A 21443-nucleotide genomic window follows, 5' to 3' on the forward strand; every position below is an offset into this window, starting at 1 on the left:
CAGACTCAGTCTTGACCTTTAAGTCTTTATTTACTCTCTTTTCGATTTTTTATTTGTTTATACCTTCCGGTAACCTGCCTCACCCAATGTGATACGGAATCACTATTATTTTTAATTTTTAGAACACACTCAAGAACCTCCAGAAGCTAACCAGCTAACTAGCTACAAGCTATTTAGTCATTGTTAGCCACTGCTAGCGGCTTTTACCTTACCTTCTGCACAGCCAGCCAGTTTTTTTAACCTGGATAATACTCGCCAGTCCAGCTTCCCTGCCCATCCACCGCTGCCCCCTGATCACTTGGCTACATAGCTGATGCATGCTGGACTGTCCATTAATCACGGTACTCCATTCTGCTTGTTTTATCTGTCGGCTCCAGCCGCACTCAGGCTCTGTGTGTAGTTAATCCAACCCTCCCTGCCTAGTCAACGCCATTTTACCTGCTGTTGTTGTGCTAGCTGATTAGCTGTTGTTGTCTCACCTACTGTTTTAGCTACTGTTTTAGCTAGCTCTCCCAATTCAACACCTGTGATTACTGTATGCCTCGCTGTGTCTCTCTCAAATGTCAATATGCCTTGTATACTGTTGTTCAGGTTAGTTATCATTGTTTTAGTTTACAATGGAGCCCCTAGTTCCACTCTTCATACCCCTGATACCTCCCTTGTCCCACCTCCCACACATGCGGTGACCTCACCCATTACAACCAGCATGTCCAGAGATACAACCTCTCTCATCATCACTCAGTGCCTGGGCTTACCTCCGCTGTACCCGCACCCCACCATACCCCTGTCTGCGCATTATGCCCTGAATATATTCTACCATGCCCAGAAATCTGCTCCATTTATTCTCTGTCCCCAATGCTCTAGGCGACCAGTTTTGATAGCCTTTAGCCGCACCCTCATTCTACTCCTCCTCTGTTCCGCGGGTGATGTGGAGGTAAACCAAGGCCCTGCATGTCCCCCGGCACCCTCATTTGTCGACTTCCGTGATCGAAAAAGCCTTGGTTTCATGCATGTCAACATCAGAAGCCTCCTCCCTAAGTTTGTTTTACTCACTGCTTTAGCACACTCTGCTAACCCTGATGTCCTTGCCGTGTCTGAATCCTGGCTCAGGAAGGCCACCAAAAATTCTGAGATCTCCATACCCAACTATAACATTTTCCGTCAAGATAGAACTGCCAAAGGGGGAGGAGTTGCAGTTTACTGCAGAGATAGCCTGCAAAGTAATGTCATACTTTCCAGGTCCATACCCAAATAGTTCGAACTACTAATTTTGAAAATGACTCTCTCCAGAAATAAGTCTCTCACTGTTGCCGCCTGCTACAGACCCCCCTCAGCTCCCAGCTGTGCCCTGGACACCATTTGTGAATTGATCGCCCCCCAATCTAGCTTCAGAGTTTGTTCTGTTAGGTGACCTAAACTGGGATATGCTTAACACCTCAGCAGTCCTACAATCTAAGCTAGATGCCCTCAATCTCACACAAATCATCAAGGAACCCACCAGGTACAACCTTAAATCTGTAAACAAGGGCACCCTCATAGACGTCATCCTGACCAACTGGCCCTCCAAATACACCTCCGCTGTCTTCAACCAGGATCTCAGCGATAACTGCCTCATTACCTGTATCCACTACGGGTCTGCAGTCAAACGACCACCCCTCATCACTGTCAAACGCTCCCTAAAACACTTCTGTGAGCAGGCCTTTCTAATCGACCTGGCCCGGGTATCCTGGAAGGACATTGACCTCATCCCGTCAGTTGAGGATGCCTGGTCATTCTTTAAAAGTAACTTCCTCACCATTTTAGATAAGCATGCTCCGTTCAAAAAATGCAGAACTAAGAACAGATACAGCCCTTGGTTCACTCCAGAACTGACTGCCCTCGACCAGCACAAAAATATCCTGTGGCGGACTGCAATAGCATCGAATAGTCCCCGCGATATGCAACTGTTCAGGGAAGTCAGGAAAGCTAAGGCCAGCTTCTTCAGGCAGAAGTTTGCATCCTGTAGCGCCAACTCCAAAAAGTTCTGGGACACTGTGAAGTCCATGGAGAACAAGAGCACCTCCTCCCAGCTGCCCACTGCACTGAGGCTAGGTAACACGGTCACCACCGATAAATCCATGATTATCGAAAACTTCAACAAGCATTTCTCAACAGCTGGCCATGCCTTCCGCCTGGCTACTCCAACCTCAGCCAACAGCTCCACCCCCCCCGCGGCTACTCGCCCAAGCCTCTCCAGGTTCTCCTTTACCCAAATCCAGATAGCAGATGTTCTGAAAGAGCTGCAAAACCTGGACACGTACAAATCAGCTGGGCTTGACAATCTGGACCCTCTATTTCTGAAACTATCCGCCGCCATTGTCGCAACCCCTATTACCAGCCTGTTCAACCTCTCTTTCATATCGTCTGAGATCCCCAAGGATTGGAAAGCTGCCGCAGTCATCCCCGTCTTCAAAGGGGGAGACACCCTGGACCCAAACTGTTACAGACCTATATCCATCCTGCCCTGCCTATCTAAGGTCTTCGAAAGCCAAGTCAACAAACAGGTCACTGACCATCTCGAATCCCACCGTACCTTCTCCGCTGTGCAATCTGGTTTCCGAGCCGGTCACGGGTGCACCTCAGCCACGCTCAAGGTACTAAACGATATCATAACCGCCATCGATAAAAGACAGTACTGTGCAGCAGTCTTCATCGACTTTGCCAAGGCTTTCGACTCTGTCAATCACCATATTCTTATCGGCAGAGTCAGTAGCCTCGGTTTTTCGGATGACTGCCTTGCCTGGTTCACCAATTACTTTGCAGACAGAGTTCAGTGTATCAAATCGGAGGGCATGCTGTCCGGTCCTCTGGCAGTCTCTATGGGGGTGCCACAGGGTTCAATCCTCGGGCCGACTCTTTTCTCTGTATATATCAATGATGTTGCTCTTGCTGCGGGCGATTCCCTGATCCACCTCTACGCAGACGACACCATTCTATATACTTCCGGCCCGTCCTTGGACACTGTGCCATCTAACCTCCAAACGAGCTTCAATGCCATACAACACTCCTTCCGTGGCCTCCAACTGCTCTTAAACGCTAGTAAAACCAAATGCATGCTTTTCAACCGTTCGCTGCCTGCACCCGCACGCCTGACCAGCATCACCACCCTGGATGGTTCCGACCTAGAATATGTGGACGTCTATAAGTACCTAGGTGTCTGGCTAGACTGTAAACTCTCCTTCCAGACTCATATCAAACATCTCCAATCAAAAATCTAATCAAGAGTCGGCTTTCTATTCCGCAACAAAGCCTCCTTCACTCACGCCGCCAAACTTACCCTAGTAAAACTGACTATCCTACCGATCCTCGACTTCGGCGATGTCATCTACAAAATTGCTTCCAACACTCTACTCAGCAAACTGGATGCAGTTTATCACAGTGCCATCCGTTTTGTCACTAAAGCACCTTATACCACCCACCACTGCGACTTGTATGCTCTAGTCGGCTGACCCTCGCTACATATTCGTCGCCAGACCCACTGGCTCCAGGTCATCTACAAGTCCATGCTAGGTAAAGCTCAGCCTTATCTCAGTTCACTGGTCACGATGGCAACACCCATCCGTAGCACGCGCTCCAGCAGGTGTATCTCACTGATCATCCCCAAAGCCAACACCTCATTTGGCCGCCTTTCGTTCCAGTTCTCTGCTGCCTGTGACTGGAACGAATTGCAAAAATCGCTGAAGTTGGAGACTTTTATCTCCCTCACCAACTTCAAACATCTGCTATCTGAGCAGTTAACCGATCGCTGCAGCTGTACATAGTCTATCGGTAAATAGCCCACCCATTTTTACCTACCTCATCCCCATACTGTTTTTATTTATTTACTTATCTGCTCTTTTGCACACCAATATCTCTACCTGTACATGACCATCTGATCATTTATCACTCCAGTGTTATTAATCAGCAAAATTGTAATTATTCGCCTACCGCCTCATGCCTTTTGCACACAATGTATATAGACTCCCCTTTTTTTCCTACTGTGTTATTGACTTGTTAATTGTTTACTCCATGTGTAACTCTGTGTTGTCTGTTCACACTGCTATGCTTTATCTTGGCCAGGTCGCAGTTGCAAATGAGAACTTGTTCTCAACTAGCCTACCTGGTTAAATAAAGGTGAAATAAAAAATAAAAAATAAAATATTGAAGATTCATCTCTTCAGTAAGTTATGATTGAGTGTAGTCTGCCCAGGAGTGTGAAGGTGAATGGAAAGGCTCTGGAGCAACAAACCGCACTTGCAGTTTCTGCCTGGCCGGTTCCCCTCTCTCTGCCTCTAACCCTATTACGGGGGCTGAGTCACTGGCTTACTGGTACTCTTCCGTGCCGTCCCAAGGAGGGGTGTGTCACTCGAGTGGGTTGAGTCTCTAACGTGATCTTCCTGTCCGGTGTGGCTCCCCCCTCGGGTTCGTGCCGTGGGGGAGATCTTCGTGGGCTATACTTGGCCTTGTCTCAGGGTAGTAAGTTGGTGGTTGAAGATATCCCTCTAGTGGTGTGGGGACTGTGCTTCGGCAAAGTGGGTGGGGTTATATCCTGCCTGGTTGGCCCTGTCCGGGGGTATAGTTGGATGGGGCCACAGGGTCTCCCAATCCCTCCTGTCTCAGCCTCCAGTATTTATGCTGCAATAGTTTGTGTCGGGAGGCTAGGGTCAGTCTGTTATATCTGGAGTATTTCTCCTGTCTTATCCGGTGTCCTGTATGCCCCCTCTAATTCTCGCTGTCTCTTTCCTCGGAGGACCTGAGCCCCAGGACCATGCCTCAGGACTACCTGGCCTGATGACGCCTTGATGTCCGCAGTCCACTTGGTCGTGCTGCTGCTCCAGTTTCAACTGTTCTGCCTGTGGCTAGGGAACCCTGACCTGTTCACCGGACGTGCTACCTTGTCCAGGGACCTGCTGTTTTCGACTCTTTCTCTACCGCACCTGCTGTCTCTAACTCTGAATGATCGGCTATGAAAAGCCAACTGACATTTACTCATGGAGGTGCTGACCTGTTGCACCCTCTACAACCACTGTGATTATTATTATTTGACCCTGCTGGTCATCTATGAACCTGGCATAGCCAGAAGAGTACTGGCCACCCCTAGGAGCCTGGTTCCTCTCTAGGTATCTTTCTAGGTTCCTGCCTTTCTAGGGAGTTGTTCCTAGCCACCGTGCTTCTACAGCTGCATTGCTTGCTGTTTGTTTTTTTTGGCAGGGTTCTTGTATAATCACTTTGTGTCCCGGCTGATGGACTTTACAAAAGCATGTTTTTGATTGATTATGTGTGATGCAGGTAAGCTGGTCATAGCTAGCTGGCTTATCCTTGCACTCGAATGTCATCATCTGTCAACTGTTCTGCCTGCGGCTATGGAACCCTGACCTGTTCACCGGACGTGCTACCTGTCCCAGACCTGCTGTTTTCAACTCTCTAGAGACAGCAGGAGTCGTAGAGATACTCTTAATGATTGGCTATGAAAAGCCAACTGACATTTACTCCTGAGGTGCTGACTTGTTGCACCCTCGTCAACTACTGTGATTATTATTATTTGACCCTGCTGGTCATTTATGAACATTTGAACATCTTGGCCATGTTCTGTTATAATCTCCACCCGGCACAGCCAGAAGAGGACCGGCCACCCCTCATAGCCTGGTTTCCTCTCTAGGTTTCTTCCTAGGTTTTGGCCTTTCTAGGGAGTTTTTCCTAGCCACCGTGCTTCTACACCTGCACTGCTTGGGGTTTTAGGCTGGGTTTCTGTACAGCACTTTGAGATATCAGCTGATGTAAGAAGGGCTTTATAAATAAATGTGATTTTCCCCACACAACGCTAACAGTTTGAGATAGAGATCCATACAGTAAATGAAAGAGATAAGAGGCCTCCTGACCTGAGGCTTGGAGAAGTTGTTGTCCATGCACCACTTGACATAGTTAATCTTAGCTGCCTCCACGGTCTTCTCATCTCTCTTCTTAAAGTAGACCCTGATCAGCTGCTCAGCAAACTGATCTGGCAGCATCTGAGACACCTACAGGGGAGAACAATCATGTAAAATAATGTTTTCAAGATCCAAAAAGAAAAGACTATTTCTAAAAAGATTTGAGAGTGAATTGTAGTATTGACCTGGTCCCTGCTGATCCGGGTGGTTTTGGTTGGGGTATTCTTACAGTAGAAACGCATGTTGTTGATGGGGTTCTTCTCCTTCATACCCCAGTCCATGTTGATGATCTGATGAAGAGAAAGAAAGAGGGACAGAAAGAGAGAGCGAGAGATAGATAAAGAGGCAAAGAGTATTGCTGAGCGATTAGTGCTTTTCTAGGTCGGTTCAGTTATTAAAAAAAAAATAATTAATAATAATAATAATAATAATAAAAAGAGTCCCGGTTTTCGATATCAATCATTTTTGTAAAACAAATGCATTATGAAATAATGACGAAAAATATTTGAGCTTTTTCATTGAGAAGGATTTGATTTCTCTCTAGAGAAACGGCATGTTGGGTTCACAAAAATCATAGAACTAAATGGAAATCAAGTTATTAAACCAACGTTGGTCAATTAGTTGTTTAATAACCCCACCCCAAAAAAACTGATGGTGGTTAATCTGGCCTTCATGGCAACATGGCCTCTTAGAAGAGGACAGAGCCTGGTTCCTCTCTAGGTTCCTTCTTTTCTAGGGAGTTGTTCCTAGCCACCGTGCTTCTACATCAGCATTGCTTGCTCTTTATAGTTTTAGGCTGAATATCTGTAAAACACTTTGTGACAACTGCTGATGTCAAAAGAGCTTTATAAAAATACATTTTATTGATTGACATATTTCCAATAAAGCCAACGGTAATAAAGGTTATCTATAGACGGGCTTGTTATGTGACCCGTGTCTTCGATCAGTTCCCTGAGTGAGGTGAAAAGACTGGACACTCACATTGACTACAAAGTCCCCTGGCTCTAGAGTGACGCCCTGGAGGTCGCTCTCAGGCCTGCACGTCGCCAATTCACTTGCCCATTTCTGGAGCTGTTCCTGGGCGAGAAAAGAGGAGGATGAGAGGCACATAATATGGATCTTCTAAAAAAGCTCACCTAGAAAGCCATGGGAGGATATTCACCCTCCATCCCCCAGACACACACACACCTGTGAGACCTCCACACGTTTCTTGGCTTGGGTCTGTCCCATATTCTTGTAGAGGTTTCTGCAGGTGATGTTGTGGAGGATCTTTCTGGCCTCTGCCAGCTCAGAGGATGACGAGTACAGGATCTGCTCAAACACATGGTCTACATAGAGACAGGGGAGAGAGACAGGAGAGAGACCAGGAGAGGAGATGGAGAGAGACAGGAGAGGGACAAGGAGTGTGGGAAGAGAAGAGGTTAATCATGCAAACCAAACCCAGGCAGTGATTATGGACATGAACGTGACAGAGAACCAGGTGTGGCAAACCCAGCCTGTTAGGGCAGCCATGACACCTAGAAAAAAATAGAAACCAAAGAGGTTTGAACCATATAATGAGAGTGAGTAGACAAGACCAGAGCAATTCTACATATTATATTTCTATGAGGTTGAACTGACCAGTGAGTTTAGTGTAGGCCTCCATGTCATATATTGCTGTGGAGATGGTGAACATTTTTCCCTCTGAACCTTGAATCTGGATGTGGGGTTCTGCCTTGATGAAGGCCTCTGTGATCCTGAATCAATACAGACAGGCACACACGCACTTAAATCAAACATGTCATTTTTAATCCATAACATACAGCAGAAAAGCACCTGAATGTCTGAGAACCTGTATGTATGACTATATAAGAGATCCTAAGTCAGCTAGATATTTAACAGTAGAATGAATAGCTGTTGATGCGAGAGCACTTACATTGTCTCTATTATGTGTCCCACTTTGTGCTGGTAGGCTTTTCTGTGGAGGTAGTTGCGTGTGTGGAACATGTCGTACAGATTACCCACTTCCTGTATGTGGACAACACACATGGCTATCACTGGTAACGGAAGTGACCTTGTCCGAGCGGCCCATAGGGCAGGAGCCCATCTCCTGATTCTGTAGTGTGAGGCAGCTTGATGTACAAGTACACCGCCTAGACAGGACGCTAGTCGATAGCTGGGCCTAGTCTACATCAGCCCCAAACTAGGCTAATACCTCATTACCTCACCAAGTTGAATGAAAAGGTAAATGAAAACATAACAATGAAGGGAATGAATGAGAGGTGAAATCTAGGGCCAAGCCTTCACCTTTTCTCTGGTGCAGATCTGCTTCTTCCCATCTACCTCACACACACGAGCAAACTTGAGGAAGCGATGGTAGTCAAAGTTATTCGGGATGCCCAGGTGGTAGCAGTCCCTATGGGGAGGGAAAGAGAGTGTTGGTTTGGTCTTCAGTCTGGGTTATCCTTTCTTTTATTAATACTGCTCAAGTATCCATTTGGTTTAAATGTGTTTAAACTGCTGTCCTGCCGTTATACTCCTGACGTAATTGTATGTTCCTGTTGCCATTTAAGTAAAACATGTTTTTTTAATTTTTTAAATGAGCTCACTAAACAAAATGTACATTTGTATTAATTTCCTCTGCACTACAATAAAACCTATTTGAGAAAGAAAAAGAGGGAGAGAGATTGTAGATGGAAAGTTGACCAAAGTGCACTTTTTTCCTATTATAAATTGGGTGGTTGGAGCCCTGAATGCGGGCAATCTGGACCCTCTTTCTGCCAAAATTATCCACCGAAATTGTTGCAACCCCATTACTAGCCTGTTCAACCTCTCATATCGTCTGAGATCCCCAAAGATTGGAAAGCTGCCGCGGTCATCCCCCTCTTCAAAGGGGGACACTGTTATAGACCCAAAAGGTTATAGACCTATATATCCATCCTGCCCTGCCATTCTAAAATCTTCAAAAGCCAAGTTAACAAACAGATCACCGACCATTTCAAATCCGACCGTACCTTCTCCGCTATGGAATCTGGTTTCCGAGCTGGTCACTGGTGCACCTCAGCCACAAAAGGTCCTAAACAATATCATAACTGCCATCGATAAGAGACAATACCGTGCAGCCGTATTCGTCGACCTGGCCAAGGCTTTTGACTGTCAATCACCACATTCTTATCGGCAGACTCAACAGCCTTGGTTTCTCAAATGACTGCCTCACCTGGTTCACCAACTACTTCTCAGACAGAGTTCAGTGTGTCAAATCACAGGGACTGTTGTCCGGACCTCTGGCAGTCTCTATGGGGTGCCACAGGGTTCAATTCTCAGGCAGACTCTTTTCTCTCTGTGTGTGTGTGTGTGTCATATATATATATATATATATATATATACACACACACACACACAGTGAGGGGGAAAAAGTATTTGATCCCCTGCTGATTTTGTACGTTTGCCCACTGACAAAGAAATGATCAGTCTATAATTTTAATGGTAGGTTTATTTGAACAGTGAGACACAAAATCCAGAAAAACGCATGTCAAAAATGTTATAAATTAGCATTTTAAATTAGGGAAATAAGAATTTGACCCCCTCTCAATCAGAAAGATTTCTGGCTCCCAGGTGTCTTTTATACAGGTAACGAGCTGAGATTAGGCGCACATTTAAAGAACATTTTTGTTGGTGGATCAGCTAAATATTGCAGAAAGAATATTGGTTCCATCAATGTAATTGGAGGATATATGTTTTTGGTAAATATATATATCCATACACACATGCATACATATACACATACCTACATAGACATACATACTTTTATAAAGAATATACCTTTATTATTATTCCCCGCAAACCCTTCCCCCAATTGGAGTAAACTAATAAACACTTCTGCTTTTACCTTCAATTTATACATCTTATCCACATTTTACATTCACAGTCTATTTTACAATAGTTATATTTAGTTTGTTTTTAGTCCTTCCTCTATTTCTGATGTCCATCCAGTTTGACTTCTATTTGTAACTGTGCTATTTCACAAAAGTTCTGAACATAAATACATTTTACAGAGCCTGTGTGTCCTACATGTTGGATTAATCAGACCATATTTCCACCGGTCAATTAGTCCCATCCTTCAGCTCCATTCAACCTCTCAACATCATCCAGTCCCACCCTTCAGCTCCATTCAACCTCTCCCATCCATCTCTCAACATCATCCAGTCCCATCCTTCAGCTCCATTCAACCTCTCAACATCATCCAGTCCCACCCTTCAGCTCCATTCAACCTCTCCCATCCATCTCTCAACATCATCCAGTCCCACCCTTCAGCTCCATTCAACCTCTCCCATCCATCTCTCAACATCATCCAGTCCCATCCTTCAGCTCCATTCTACCTCAACATCATCCAGTCCCACCCTTCAGCTCCATTCAACCTCTCCCATCCATCTCTCAACATCATCCAGTCCCACCCTTCAGCTCCATTCAACCTCTCCCATCCATCTCTCAACATCATCCAGTCCCACCCTTCAGCTCCATTCAACCTCTCCCATCCATCTCTCAACATCATCCAGTCCCACCCTTCAGCTCCATTCAACCTCTCCCATCCATCTCTCAACATCATCCAGTCCCATCCTTCAGCTCCATTCAACCTCTCAACATCATCCAGTCCCACCCTTCAGCTCCATTCAACCTCTCCCATCCATCTCTCAACATCATCCAGTCCCACCTTTCAGCTCCATTCAACCTCTCCCATCCATCTCTCAACATCATCCAGTCCCATCCTTCAGCTCCATTCAACCTCTCAACATCATCCAGTCCCACCCTTCAGCTCCATTCAACCTCTCCCATCCATCTCTCAACATCATCCAGTCCCACCCTTCAGCTCCATTCAACCTCTCCCATCCATCTCTCAACATCATCCAGTCCCACCCTTCAGCTCCATTCAACCTCTCAACATCATCCAGTCCCACCCTTCAGCTCCATTCAACCTCTCCCATCTATCTCAACATCATCCAGTCCCACCCTTCAGCTCCATTCAACCTCTCCCATCCATCTCTCAACATCATCCAGTCCCACCCTTCAGCTCCATTCAACCTCTCCCATCCATCTCTCAACATCATCCATTTTAGATTTCTATTTGCCATATATTTTTCAACTGTGCTGTGATGCTTCAAACGACTTGAACCTTCCTATTCTCATAGCTTCTACAGATTGTAAATGAAAAATAAACATTTTTGCTAAAATAATTATTATATTATTGATTATGGCTTTTCAAATCACCCAGTATTGCTGTCTGCAGCGTTAGTTCTAGGCAAATGTTGCAATTCTTCAGCCATTCCTGGACCTGTGACCAAAAACGAGCTACATATGGCCAATACCAAAATAAATGATCTAATGACTCTGACTCACAGCAGAATCTGCAGAGCTGGGATCAATCGAAAGTGGGCCGGTGTAATCTGAATAAAGAGAAAAAGGCTCTTCTTGAACATTGTGGCAAAAGCCAAAAAAGATCAGACCCCTCCCTCAGTGGCCAGTCCAGATCCAGAGCCACATTCATGGGCTCTAAGACCAACTATTGCCTGAGGAATGAAAGAAGAAACTGCCACAACAGCAAGTGACCAGCAGAGAGAGCCAAATGCACGGGAACTACAAGTACTGGGCATTAACCTGTAATGGCTGCGAACCCTGTACAGGGATCAACATCAGGGGAAATTTCAGTGACAACTAAAAATACAAAACTTTGTAACATTAAATATTCTTGACCACTGATCTTCTTGAAATCTAGCTGGGTAGATAGCCAATGAGCTGAGGTAAACGCCAGTATGTGATGGTTTGGGGTTGGAGCACATTCCTTGTTTGATATCGCATGCGTAACAAACTCCATTCTCACCTTGACGATCAGAGGAGTTGCTGTGAGGCTTGTTACGCGCAGCTGTATTTCAGAAAGTTGTATTTTCAACGATTTCATTGAAGACATCATGGCGAATAAATCAGGAAAAGCGAAGTCAAAGTCTAAAGTGAAAGTGAGACAGATTTTTTGTTTGAGGAATCTTTGAGTGTTATGGTCCAATTAGGAACTGAGGAGCTGTACTTCTGGACGGGTAAGTGCTAATGCCGTTTTATGAAATATATATATATATATATATATATATAGAGAAAAAATGTATATAAAAAAATATATATTCCATGTCAGATTATATTTCCCATTTTTTTTATTCAAATGGAATGGAGTAGAACAGCAAACACACATGGCCACTGCGCCTGCTACTCCTCTTCATTTCCATATGAAAGAGCCATTGGGTGCTGTTCAGGGGAGGGCAGGCCCACAACAATGGCCGGAGTTGAATGGAACAGCACTTCACCTTAGTGACTGTTCCCTCTGCTCTATACAATACATATCTGTTAATTTTATGTGATGATAAAAGGCTCATACAATACAAATATTTTTTTTATGTTGTTTTCTTTCACAGTGATAGCGACTCCAACTGGGAGCCCCCGGTGCCAAGCTGCCCGCTCTACCTCTGCCCCCAGTGGTGTTCATATGCCACAGTTCATTACTGCAGGCATGACTGTGCCTCAGGGCCAAAAGGGCACAGCATGGAGGCATCGTTGTGTTCTGTGTCGCATGAACTGCACCACTTGTTCAGTTTGCCTCTGCTTTACATCAGAAAGAGACTGCTATGGGACATGTTTTGGGACATTTTTTCTAAATAAAAAAAAAAAACATTTTTTGTGTGTGTGTGTTAGAATTGCTATTTGATATGTTGTATATAGTTATTTGCACTGCTGTATATAGTTATAGGTCATTTCACCATTTCGGCCACTTGGGTACATTTGGGCAACTTGTGTGGGACACCTGGGTGACTTCATGCTAAATGTCATGTTGCTCACCCATTCCTGAAGTTATCAGTCTGAAACTTTGCACACCTACTCTTGTGTTATCCATCAGAATTATCTCCAGCATCTTATTCTAGTACATGTGAAAGATGATACTACAACAATAAAAAACAGAAAACGTCTGCTCTTTCTTTCTCTTTTCTTCCACCAGATCTGTGTTATATTCTCCTACATTCAATTAACATTTCCACAAACCTCAGTATGTTTCCATTCAAATGATACCAATAATATGCATATCCGTGCCACTGGGGCTGAGCTACAGGCAGTTAGATTTGGTTATTGAGAACAAAGGGATGCAGCCATAACAGGTTAAACAAGAACCAACCTACAGGAAGACTGAGGAGGAGTGGTATGAACAGACCTACCAAACCAACGCCCCAACAGAAGAATACTTATGGGCATCAGTGCTGAAGGAACTAACATTGGACTAAGTGCTACTTAATCTGGGGCGGCAGGGTAGCCTAGTGGTTAGTGTTGGACTAGTTCAAAAACTCCCGAACTGGCAAGTCTGTCGTTCTGCCCCTGAACAGGCAGTTAACCCACTGTTCCTAGGCAGTCATTGAAAATAAGAATTTGTTCTTAACTGACTTGACTAGTTAAATAAAGGTAAAATAAAAAATAAAAAAAATCTTGAGCACACGGCAACAAAAAGTGGCAAGGACATAATGTAAATGGCACACTGTGTTAGATTGCACTCCCGAACATCTTCCCCCAAACTGAGTGTCTAAAAGAGGTATAAAAGGAGGAGAGATCAGTGCCTAGGCATGATCCTCAACCCATTTGGACATCATAGAGAATCATCAGACAAGGTGAATTACTTTTACTATACTCTGTTTGTATTGACTACTTTGACATCAAGGCACAAGCAAACTATTGACAGGTATATCTTAAGAATTGTGTTGTACACTGGAAGCTCACACCACATAAAAAGAATAAGAGAACACAGTTGTGAAAGAGAGAACTTCAGGCATAGAGAACTCTTGGGAGCAACAAGTTCCATCTTGGGTGTGTCAGTGAAAATTGCAGTTTGGCAAGATGGAAAAAGCCCAGAAATAAGTAAGCCTCGTAGTAGCAGAGGGTCGATAAAAGGGAATCAATATCTAAACAGTAGGGAGTAAAAAGTGGAACCATAGGAAATTCAGACTAAATAAGAAAATTATAGTATTATAAACAGCAGGGGCTGTAAAAATATGACTACTCTTATAAAGAGCAGTTTCGTGAAGGACCAAGGGAATAGAGCTTTAAGGTAAATATATGGTTATTTGCTTTGTTTAAGAGTTATAAGAAGTGTGTTAAGCGATTTACATTTGCAATATTATTTGGCATAGCATAGCGCATTAAGGATTGATTGTGCATTATTGATGTATTGGGACTATAGAACCATTGAATTGTAATAATGTGTACAAGACAAAAAACAGAGTGACTTAATAAAAGCTTGAAACTTTGACAACTAGGCCAGATTAACGATCTGGAGAGCAAACGCCTTTGACACTGAACAGAAAGTGACCCTGGTTATAGGTTAAAGTGATTGCACTAAAGAATATTTCATTGTGTGGACAATATCTTTGGAAAAGTCAAATACATATAGCAATACTAGTTTCCAAGTGACTACTAGTTGACGAGCATAATAACTAACAGAAAATAAGTTATTAGGTATTGATATATAAAAGAGGAAGACACAAGGTAAGGGAGTATAGGAAGAACCTATAAACATAAAGTAATAAAGTCCTCATCTAACCAAGGCCCCATACTAGACCGGGAAATAAGGGAGTGACAACGTGAACGAAGGAACAAACCCAACTCACGCGAAGGGCCATTACGAATACATAGAAGAGTTGGTAGGGCCACACGGCAAGGCCCTTGTTACACCGAAGTGACTAAAATCCTAAAGTACTCTGCCCAGCCAGGACAGAGGCTTTTACTGCAGGCGACGGGCAACAGTCAGCACCGTGACAACATAGGATGAGACATTCCTACCAATTTACTAGAGAACCAGTTTGGATTTAAGTATAACTTTTGTATGACTGATGCCTTTAGTGAGAGGTCTAATGCTTTCATTTTTAATCATTTCTGCCTTCATATTCATTATATAAATAGGCCCTTTGAATTTTCTGGCTTGCCATTCCAAATCAAAATGAACATTTTATGTTCATGTAGGTGTAGGAAAAACCATAAGCAAATAGGTAAACTGATATGACTAAAGAGTTAATCAGGGTGATTTTTCCACAAATAGACAGGTATTTTCCTTTCCATGGTAGCAAGATCTTATCTATTTTTGCCAACTTTCTATAAAAATTTATTGGAGTGAGATAATTTCTTTATTTTGGGATTTGTATACCGAGTATGTCCACATCTCCGTCAGACCATTTAATTGGTAAACTACATGGTAATGTAAAATTTGCATTTGTTAGTGATCCAATACGTAATATAGTACATTTATCATAATTTGGTTTTAATCCAGAGAGAATAGCAAAAGTATCTAGATCCTCTATGAGGCCATGGAGAGATTCTATTTGTGGTTTTAAAAGAAAACATGAATCATCAGCGTACAATGACACCTTGGTTGTTAAGCCACAGATTTCTAATCCCTTAATATTATTGTTTGATCTAATCTTAGCAGCTAACATTTCAATGGCAATAATAAATAGATATGCCGATACTGGACAACCTTGTTTTACTCCTCTAGATAGTTTAACATTTTCTGAGATGTAGCCATTATTTACTATTTTACACCTAGGGTTACTATACATAACTTTAACTCATTTTATAAGAGATTGCCCAAAATAGAAATAATCTAGGCATTTATATATAAACTCCAGTCGTACTTTATCAAAAGCCTTTTCAAAATCAGCTATGAAAACCAGGCCTGGTGTCCCCGATATGTCATAGTATTCTATTGTTTCCAGTACTTGTCTTATATTATCTCCAATGTATCGTCCATGTAAAAAAACCTGTCTGATTAGGATGAATAATATCTGACAATACTTTTTTAATTCTATGCGCCAAGCATTTTGCTAGGACTTTTGCATCACAACACTGAAGTGTAAGAGGTCTCCATTTTTTAAATGGACTGGATCTTTATATATACCACTTTGGTCCTGTTTCAGTAATAATGATATCAGACCTTCTTGTTCCGTGTCTGATAATCTACCATTTATATAGGAGTGGTTAAAACATGCTAATAATGGTTCTTTGAGTATACCAAAGAAAGTTTTGTATACTTCCACTGGTATGCCATCCAGCCCTGGAGTTTTCCCAGCCTTAATACTTCCACTGGTATGCCATCCAGCCCTGGAGTTTTCCCAGCCTTAATACTTCCACTGGTATGCCATCCAGCCCTGGAGTTTTCCCAGCCTTAATACTTCCACTGGTATGCCATCCAGCCCTGGAGTTTTCCCAGCCTTAATACTTCTACTGGTATGCCATCCAGCCCTGGAGTTTTCCCATCCTTAATACTTCTACTGGTACGCCATCCAGCCCTGGAGTTTTCCCAGCCTTAATACTTCTACTGGTATGCCATCCAGCCCTGGAGTTTTCCCATCCTTAAAGCCCCAATTGCATCAAGCAGTTCCTCCTCTGTAATTTGACCTTCACATGAGTCTTTCTGTTCCTCCTCTGTAATTTGACCTTCACATGAGTCTTTCTGTTCCTCCTCTGTAATTTGACCTTCACATGAGTCTTTCTGTTCCTCCTCTGTAATTTGACCTTCACATGAGTCTTTCTGTTCCTCCTCTGTAATTTGACCTTCACATGAGTCTTTCTGTACAGATGTTCATTTTACAATATTATTAGGAAAAAAATCCATACAATTATTTTCAGTGAGTGGAGATGGAGGAGCCTGAAATGAAAACATATTCTTAAAGTACTTTACGTCCTCTTTCAAAATATAATTTGGTGAATTATGCGTGACGCCATCATTTGTAACAAGTTTTAATAAAAACATTTGAGTAGCATTTCTATATTGAAGATTGAAAAATAATTTGGTGCATTTTTCCCCATATGCCATCCAGTTCGCTTTCTTTATATAATCTATTACACTGGATCTTTATTTTTATAATCTATTACACTGGATCTTTCTTGAATAAGTTCCTCCATTTCTTTTTGTTTTTCCTCTAACTTATTCTGTGCCTCTATGGTACCGTTTTAATTGCACACTCTTAAAGGGAGTGCTCCTAATCTCAGCTTGTTACCTGTATAAAAGACACCTGTCCACAGAAGCAATCAACCAATCCAAACTCTCCACCATGGCCAAGACCAAAGAGCTCTCCAAGGATGTCAGGGACAAGATTGTAGACCTACACAAGGCTGGAATGGGCTACAAGACCATTGCCAAGCAGCTTGGTGAGAAGGTGACAACAGTTGGTGCGATTATTCGTGCGATTATTCGCAAATGGAAGAAACACAAAATAACTGTCAATGTCCCTCGGCCTGGGGCTCCATGCAAGATCTCACCTCGTGGAGTTGCAATGATCATGAGAACGGTGAGGAATCAGCCCAGAACTACACGGGAAGATCTTGTCAATGATCTCAAGGCAGCTGGGACCATAGTCACCAAGAAAACAATTGGTAACACACTACGCCGTGAAGGACTGAAATCCTGCAGCGCCCGCAAGGTCCCCCTGCTCAAGAAAGCACATATACATGCCCGTCTGAAGTTTGCCAATGAACATCTGAATGATTCAGAGGACAACTGGGTGAAAGTGTTGTTGTCAGATGAGACCAAAATGGAGCTCTTTGGCATCAACTCAACTCGCGGTGTTTGGAAGAGGAGGAATGCTGCCTATGACCCCAAGAACAACATCCCTACCGTCAAACATGGAGGTGGAAAAATTATGTTTTGGGGGTGTTTTTCTGCTAAGGGGACAGGACAACTTCACCGCATCAAAGGGACGATGGACGGGGCCATGTACCGTCAAATCTTGGGTGAGAACCCCTTCAGGCAGGGCATTGAAAATGGGTCGTGGAGGGAGCTGAAGGTTCGAGTTGCCAAACGTCAGCCTCGAAACCTTAATGACTTGGAGAAGATCTGCAAAGAGGAGTGGGACAAAATCCCTCCTGAGATGTGTGCAAACCTGGTGGCCAACTACAAGAAACGTCTGACCTCTGATTGCCAACAAGGGTTTTGCCACCAAGTACTAAGTCATGTTTTGCAGAGGGGTCAAAAACCTATTTCCCTCATTAAAATGCAAATCAATTTATAACATTTTTGACATGCGTTTTTCTGGATTTTTTTTGTTGTTATTCTGTCTCACTGTTCAAATAAAACTACCATTAAAATGATAGACTGACCATTTGTCAGTGGGCAAACGTACAAAATCAGCAGGGGATCAAATACTTTCCCCCCTCACTGTATCAATGATGTTGCTCTTGCTGCAGGTGATTCTCTGATCCACCTCTATGCAGACGACACCATTCTGTATACATCTGGCCCGTCTTTGGACACTGTTAGCAAACCTCAAAACAAGCTTCAATGCCATACGGCACTCCTTCCGTGGACTCCAACTGCTTTTAAATGCTAGTAAAACTAAACGCATGCTCTTCAACCGATCGCTGCCCGCACCCTCCCTCCCGTCCGACTAGCGTCACTACTCTGGACGGTTCGGACTTAGAATATGTGGACAACTACAAATACCTGGGTGTCTGGCTAGACTGTAAACTCTCCTCCCAGACTCACATTAAGCATCTCCAATCTAAAATTAAATCTAGAATAGGCTTCCTATTCCGCAACAAAGCCTCCTTCACTCATGCTGCCAAACTTACCCTAGTAAAACTGACTATCCTACCGATCCTTGACTTCGGCAATGTCATTTATAAAATAGCCTCCAACACTCTACTCAGCAAACTGGATGTAGGCTATCACAGTGCCATCCGTTTTGTCACCAAAGCCCCATATACCACCCACCACTGCGACCTGTACACTCTCATTGGCTGGCCCTCGCTACATATCCGTCGCCAAACCCACTGGCTCCAGGTAATCTATAAGTCTTTGCTAGGTAAAGCCCTGCCTTAACTCAGCTCACTGGTTACCATAGCAAGACCCACGCTCCAGCAGGTATATTTCACTGGTCATCCCCAAAGCCAACACGTTCTTTGGTCGCCTTTCCTTCCAGTTCTCTGCTGCCAATGACGGGAACGAATTTAAAAAAAAGAATAATCACTTAAGCCGGAGACTTATATATGTTCTCTAACTTTAAGCATCAGCTGTCAGAGCAGCTTACCGATCACTGTACCTGTACACAGCCAATCTGTAAATAGCACACCCAACTACCTCATCCCCATATTGTTATTTATCTTCCTGCTCTTTTACACCCTAGTATCTCTACTTGCACATCATCATCTGCACATCTATCACTCCAGTGTTAATGGTAAATTGTAATCATTTCACCTCTGCGGCCTATTTATTGCCTTACCTCCCTACTCTTCTACGTTTGCACACACTGTACATAGAAATAATCTATTGTGTTATTGACTGTACATTTGTTTATGTGTAACTCTGTTGTTTTTGTCACACTGCTTTGCTTTATCTTGGCCAGGTCACAGTTGAGAAGTTGTTCAACTGGCCTACCAGGTTAAATAAAGGTGAAATCAAAAAATGGAGACATTTTGAGCCTGTAATCGAACCCACAAATGCTGATGCTCCAGATACACAACTAGTCTAAAGAACACCAGTTTTATTGCTTCTTTAATTAGCACAACAGTTTTCAGCTGTGCTAACATAATTGCAAAGGGGTTTCTAATGATCAATTAGCCTTTTAAAATGATAAACTTGGATTAGCTAACACAACATGCCATTGGAACACAGGAGTGATGGTTGCTGATAAAGGGCCTCTGTACACCTATGTAGATATTCCATTAAATATTTGCCGTTTCCAGCAACAATAGTCATTTACAACATTAACAATGTCTACACTGTATTTCTGATCAATTTGATGTTATTTTAATGGACATTTCTTTTTGCTTTTCTTAAAAATAAAAATACAATTCTAAGTGACCCCAAACTTCTGAACGGTAGTGTACACCAGTGGTCCTATGTATTGTTAGATCTCTAATAGAGCCCCACAGTGGAGGGGTCATATTACCCATGAAACCTAGCGGTCAAACAGGGAAATGGTTCCAATCATTTTTCCCCATAGGGGATTTTAGAATCACTTAAAATAAGGGCTGTGTTTCCTGTATTCTTACCCTGGTGTGATGTTTTGATAACCGTGTAAAGCTCTTGGACAAGGTGACTTATCAACAGTCGGCTCTAAATACAGGCAAATATCTTGATAAAGTCACCCTGTCCTCGAGAGATTTACACAGTTATCAGAACGAAACACAGCCCCATTTCCCTGTTTGACCGCTAGGTTTTATGGGTATTATGACATATACTGTGGTACTCTATATAGCTTACTCCAGTAACTGATGATGGTTTCTAAGAGAGAGATCAACTCCAACTGGGGGACTCACCTGGCGAAGTAGTCCCACTTGTCCACATCGATGCCGCTCATTTTGTTGGCCACAATCTCATAGAGGAAAGACTTCTCCTCTGGACGGCCCTCATAAGGCCACTGTGGAAAGAGACTCAGAATTAGACTTCTCCTCTGGACGGCCCTCATAAGGCCACTGTGGAAAGAGACTCAGAATTAGACTTCTCCTCTGGACGGCCCTCATAAGGCCACTGTGGAAAGACAGACTCAGAATTAGACTTCTCCTCTGGACGGCCCTCATAAGGCCACTGTGGAAAGACAAGACTCAGAATTAGACTAATCCTTTGAAATCCGAGCATGTACAGTAACTCTAAATTAGTTCAAGGGATACTTAACCAGAGTTTTTATTTGATTTATTTCACCTTTATTTAACCAGGTAAGCCAGTTGAGAACAAGTTCTCATTTACAACCGCAAACTGGCCAATATAAAGCAGTGCGGCAAAAACAACAGAGTTACACATGTGATAAACAAACACAGTCAATAACACAAAATAAAAAATCTATATACAGTGTGTGCAAATGTAGTAAGATTAGGGAGGTAAGGCAAAAAAATAGGCCATAGTGGCGAAATAATTACAATTTAGAATTAATACTGGAGTGATAGATGTGCAGATGAGGTGCAAGTAGAGATATTGGGGTGCAAAAATATATAACAATATGGGGACGAGGTAGTTGGTTGGGCTATTTACAGATGGTCTGTGTACAGGTGCAATGATCGGTTGGTCAATGATCAGCTGCTCTGACAGCTGATGCTTAAAGTTAGAGCGGGAGATATAAGTCTCTTTTTGCAATTCGTTCCAGTCATTGGCAGCAGAGAACTGGAAGGAAAGGCGGCCAAAGGAGGAATTGGCTTTTGGGTACCAGTGAAATATACCTGCTGGAGCGCATGCTCTAGGTGGGTGTTGCTACGGTGAGCTGAGATAAGGCGGGGCTTTACCTAGCAAAGACTTATAGATGACCTGGAGCCACTGGTAGGTTAGCAGTAGTTTTTCACGCTAATGCTAATTAGCGTATCCAGAAGTTTAAGAGTTTGAATTCAACCTGTAGTCAATATACTGCTAGTAAGCATCAGTAAATCATATTCATAAAGTACTTCACAAAATGTTGATTGATGCTTAAATTCTTAATTGATTGAGGCTGATTGACTAGCTAGTCGACTGACTAGCTA

General features: G+C 43.2%; 1 protein-coding gene across 2 annotated transcripts in view; it reads right to left on the bottom strand.

Moving 5' to 3' along the window:
* LOC109880030 (deoxynucleoside triphosphate triphosphohydrolase SAMHD1) overlaps positions 1-21443 on the bottom strand; it is a 42873-nt gene that overhangs the window by 3402 nt on the left and 18028 nt on the right. For both annotated transcript variants that reach the window (XM_020472258.2, XM_020472259.2), the window contains 8 exons: positions 20256-20356; positions 8232-8340; positions 7861-7952; positions 7566-7681; positions 7134-7273; positions 6927-7022; positions 6131-6235; positions 5898-6035 (listed from right to left, as the gene is read on the bottom strand). In XM_020472258.2, coding sequence (XP_020327847.1) covers positions 5898-6035; positions 6131-6235; positions 6927-7022; positions 7134-7273; positions 7566-7681; positions 7861-7952; positions 8232-8340; positions 20256-20356 — 897 coding nt within the window. The remainder of the gene's footprint in view (positions 1-5897; positions 6036-6130; positions 6236-6926; positions 7023-7133; positions 7274-7565; positions 7682-7860; positions 7953-8231; positions 8341-20255; positions 20357-21443) is intronic.

The sequence above is a fragment of the Oncorhynchus kisutch genome, linkage group LG24 (assembly GCF_002021735.2).
Source record: "Oncorhynchus kisutch isolate 150728-3 linkage group LG24, Okis_V2, whole genome shotgun sequence".
Taxonomy (NCBI): domain Eukaryota; kingdom Metazoa; phylum Chordata; class Actinopteri; order Salmoniformes; family Salmonidae; genus Oncorhynchus; species Oncorhynchus kisutch.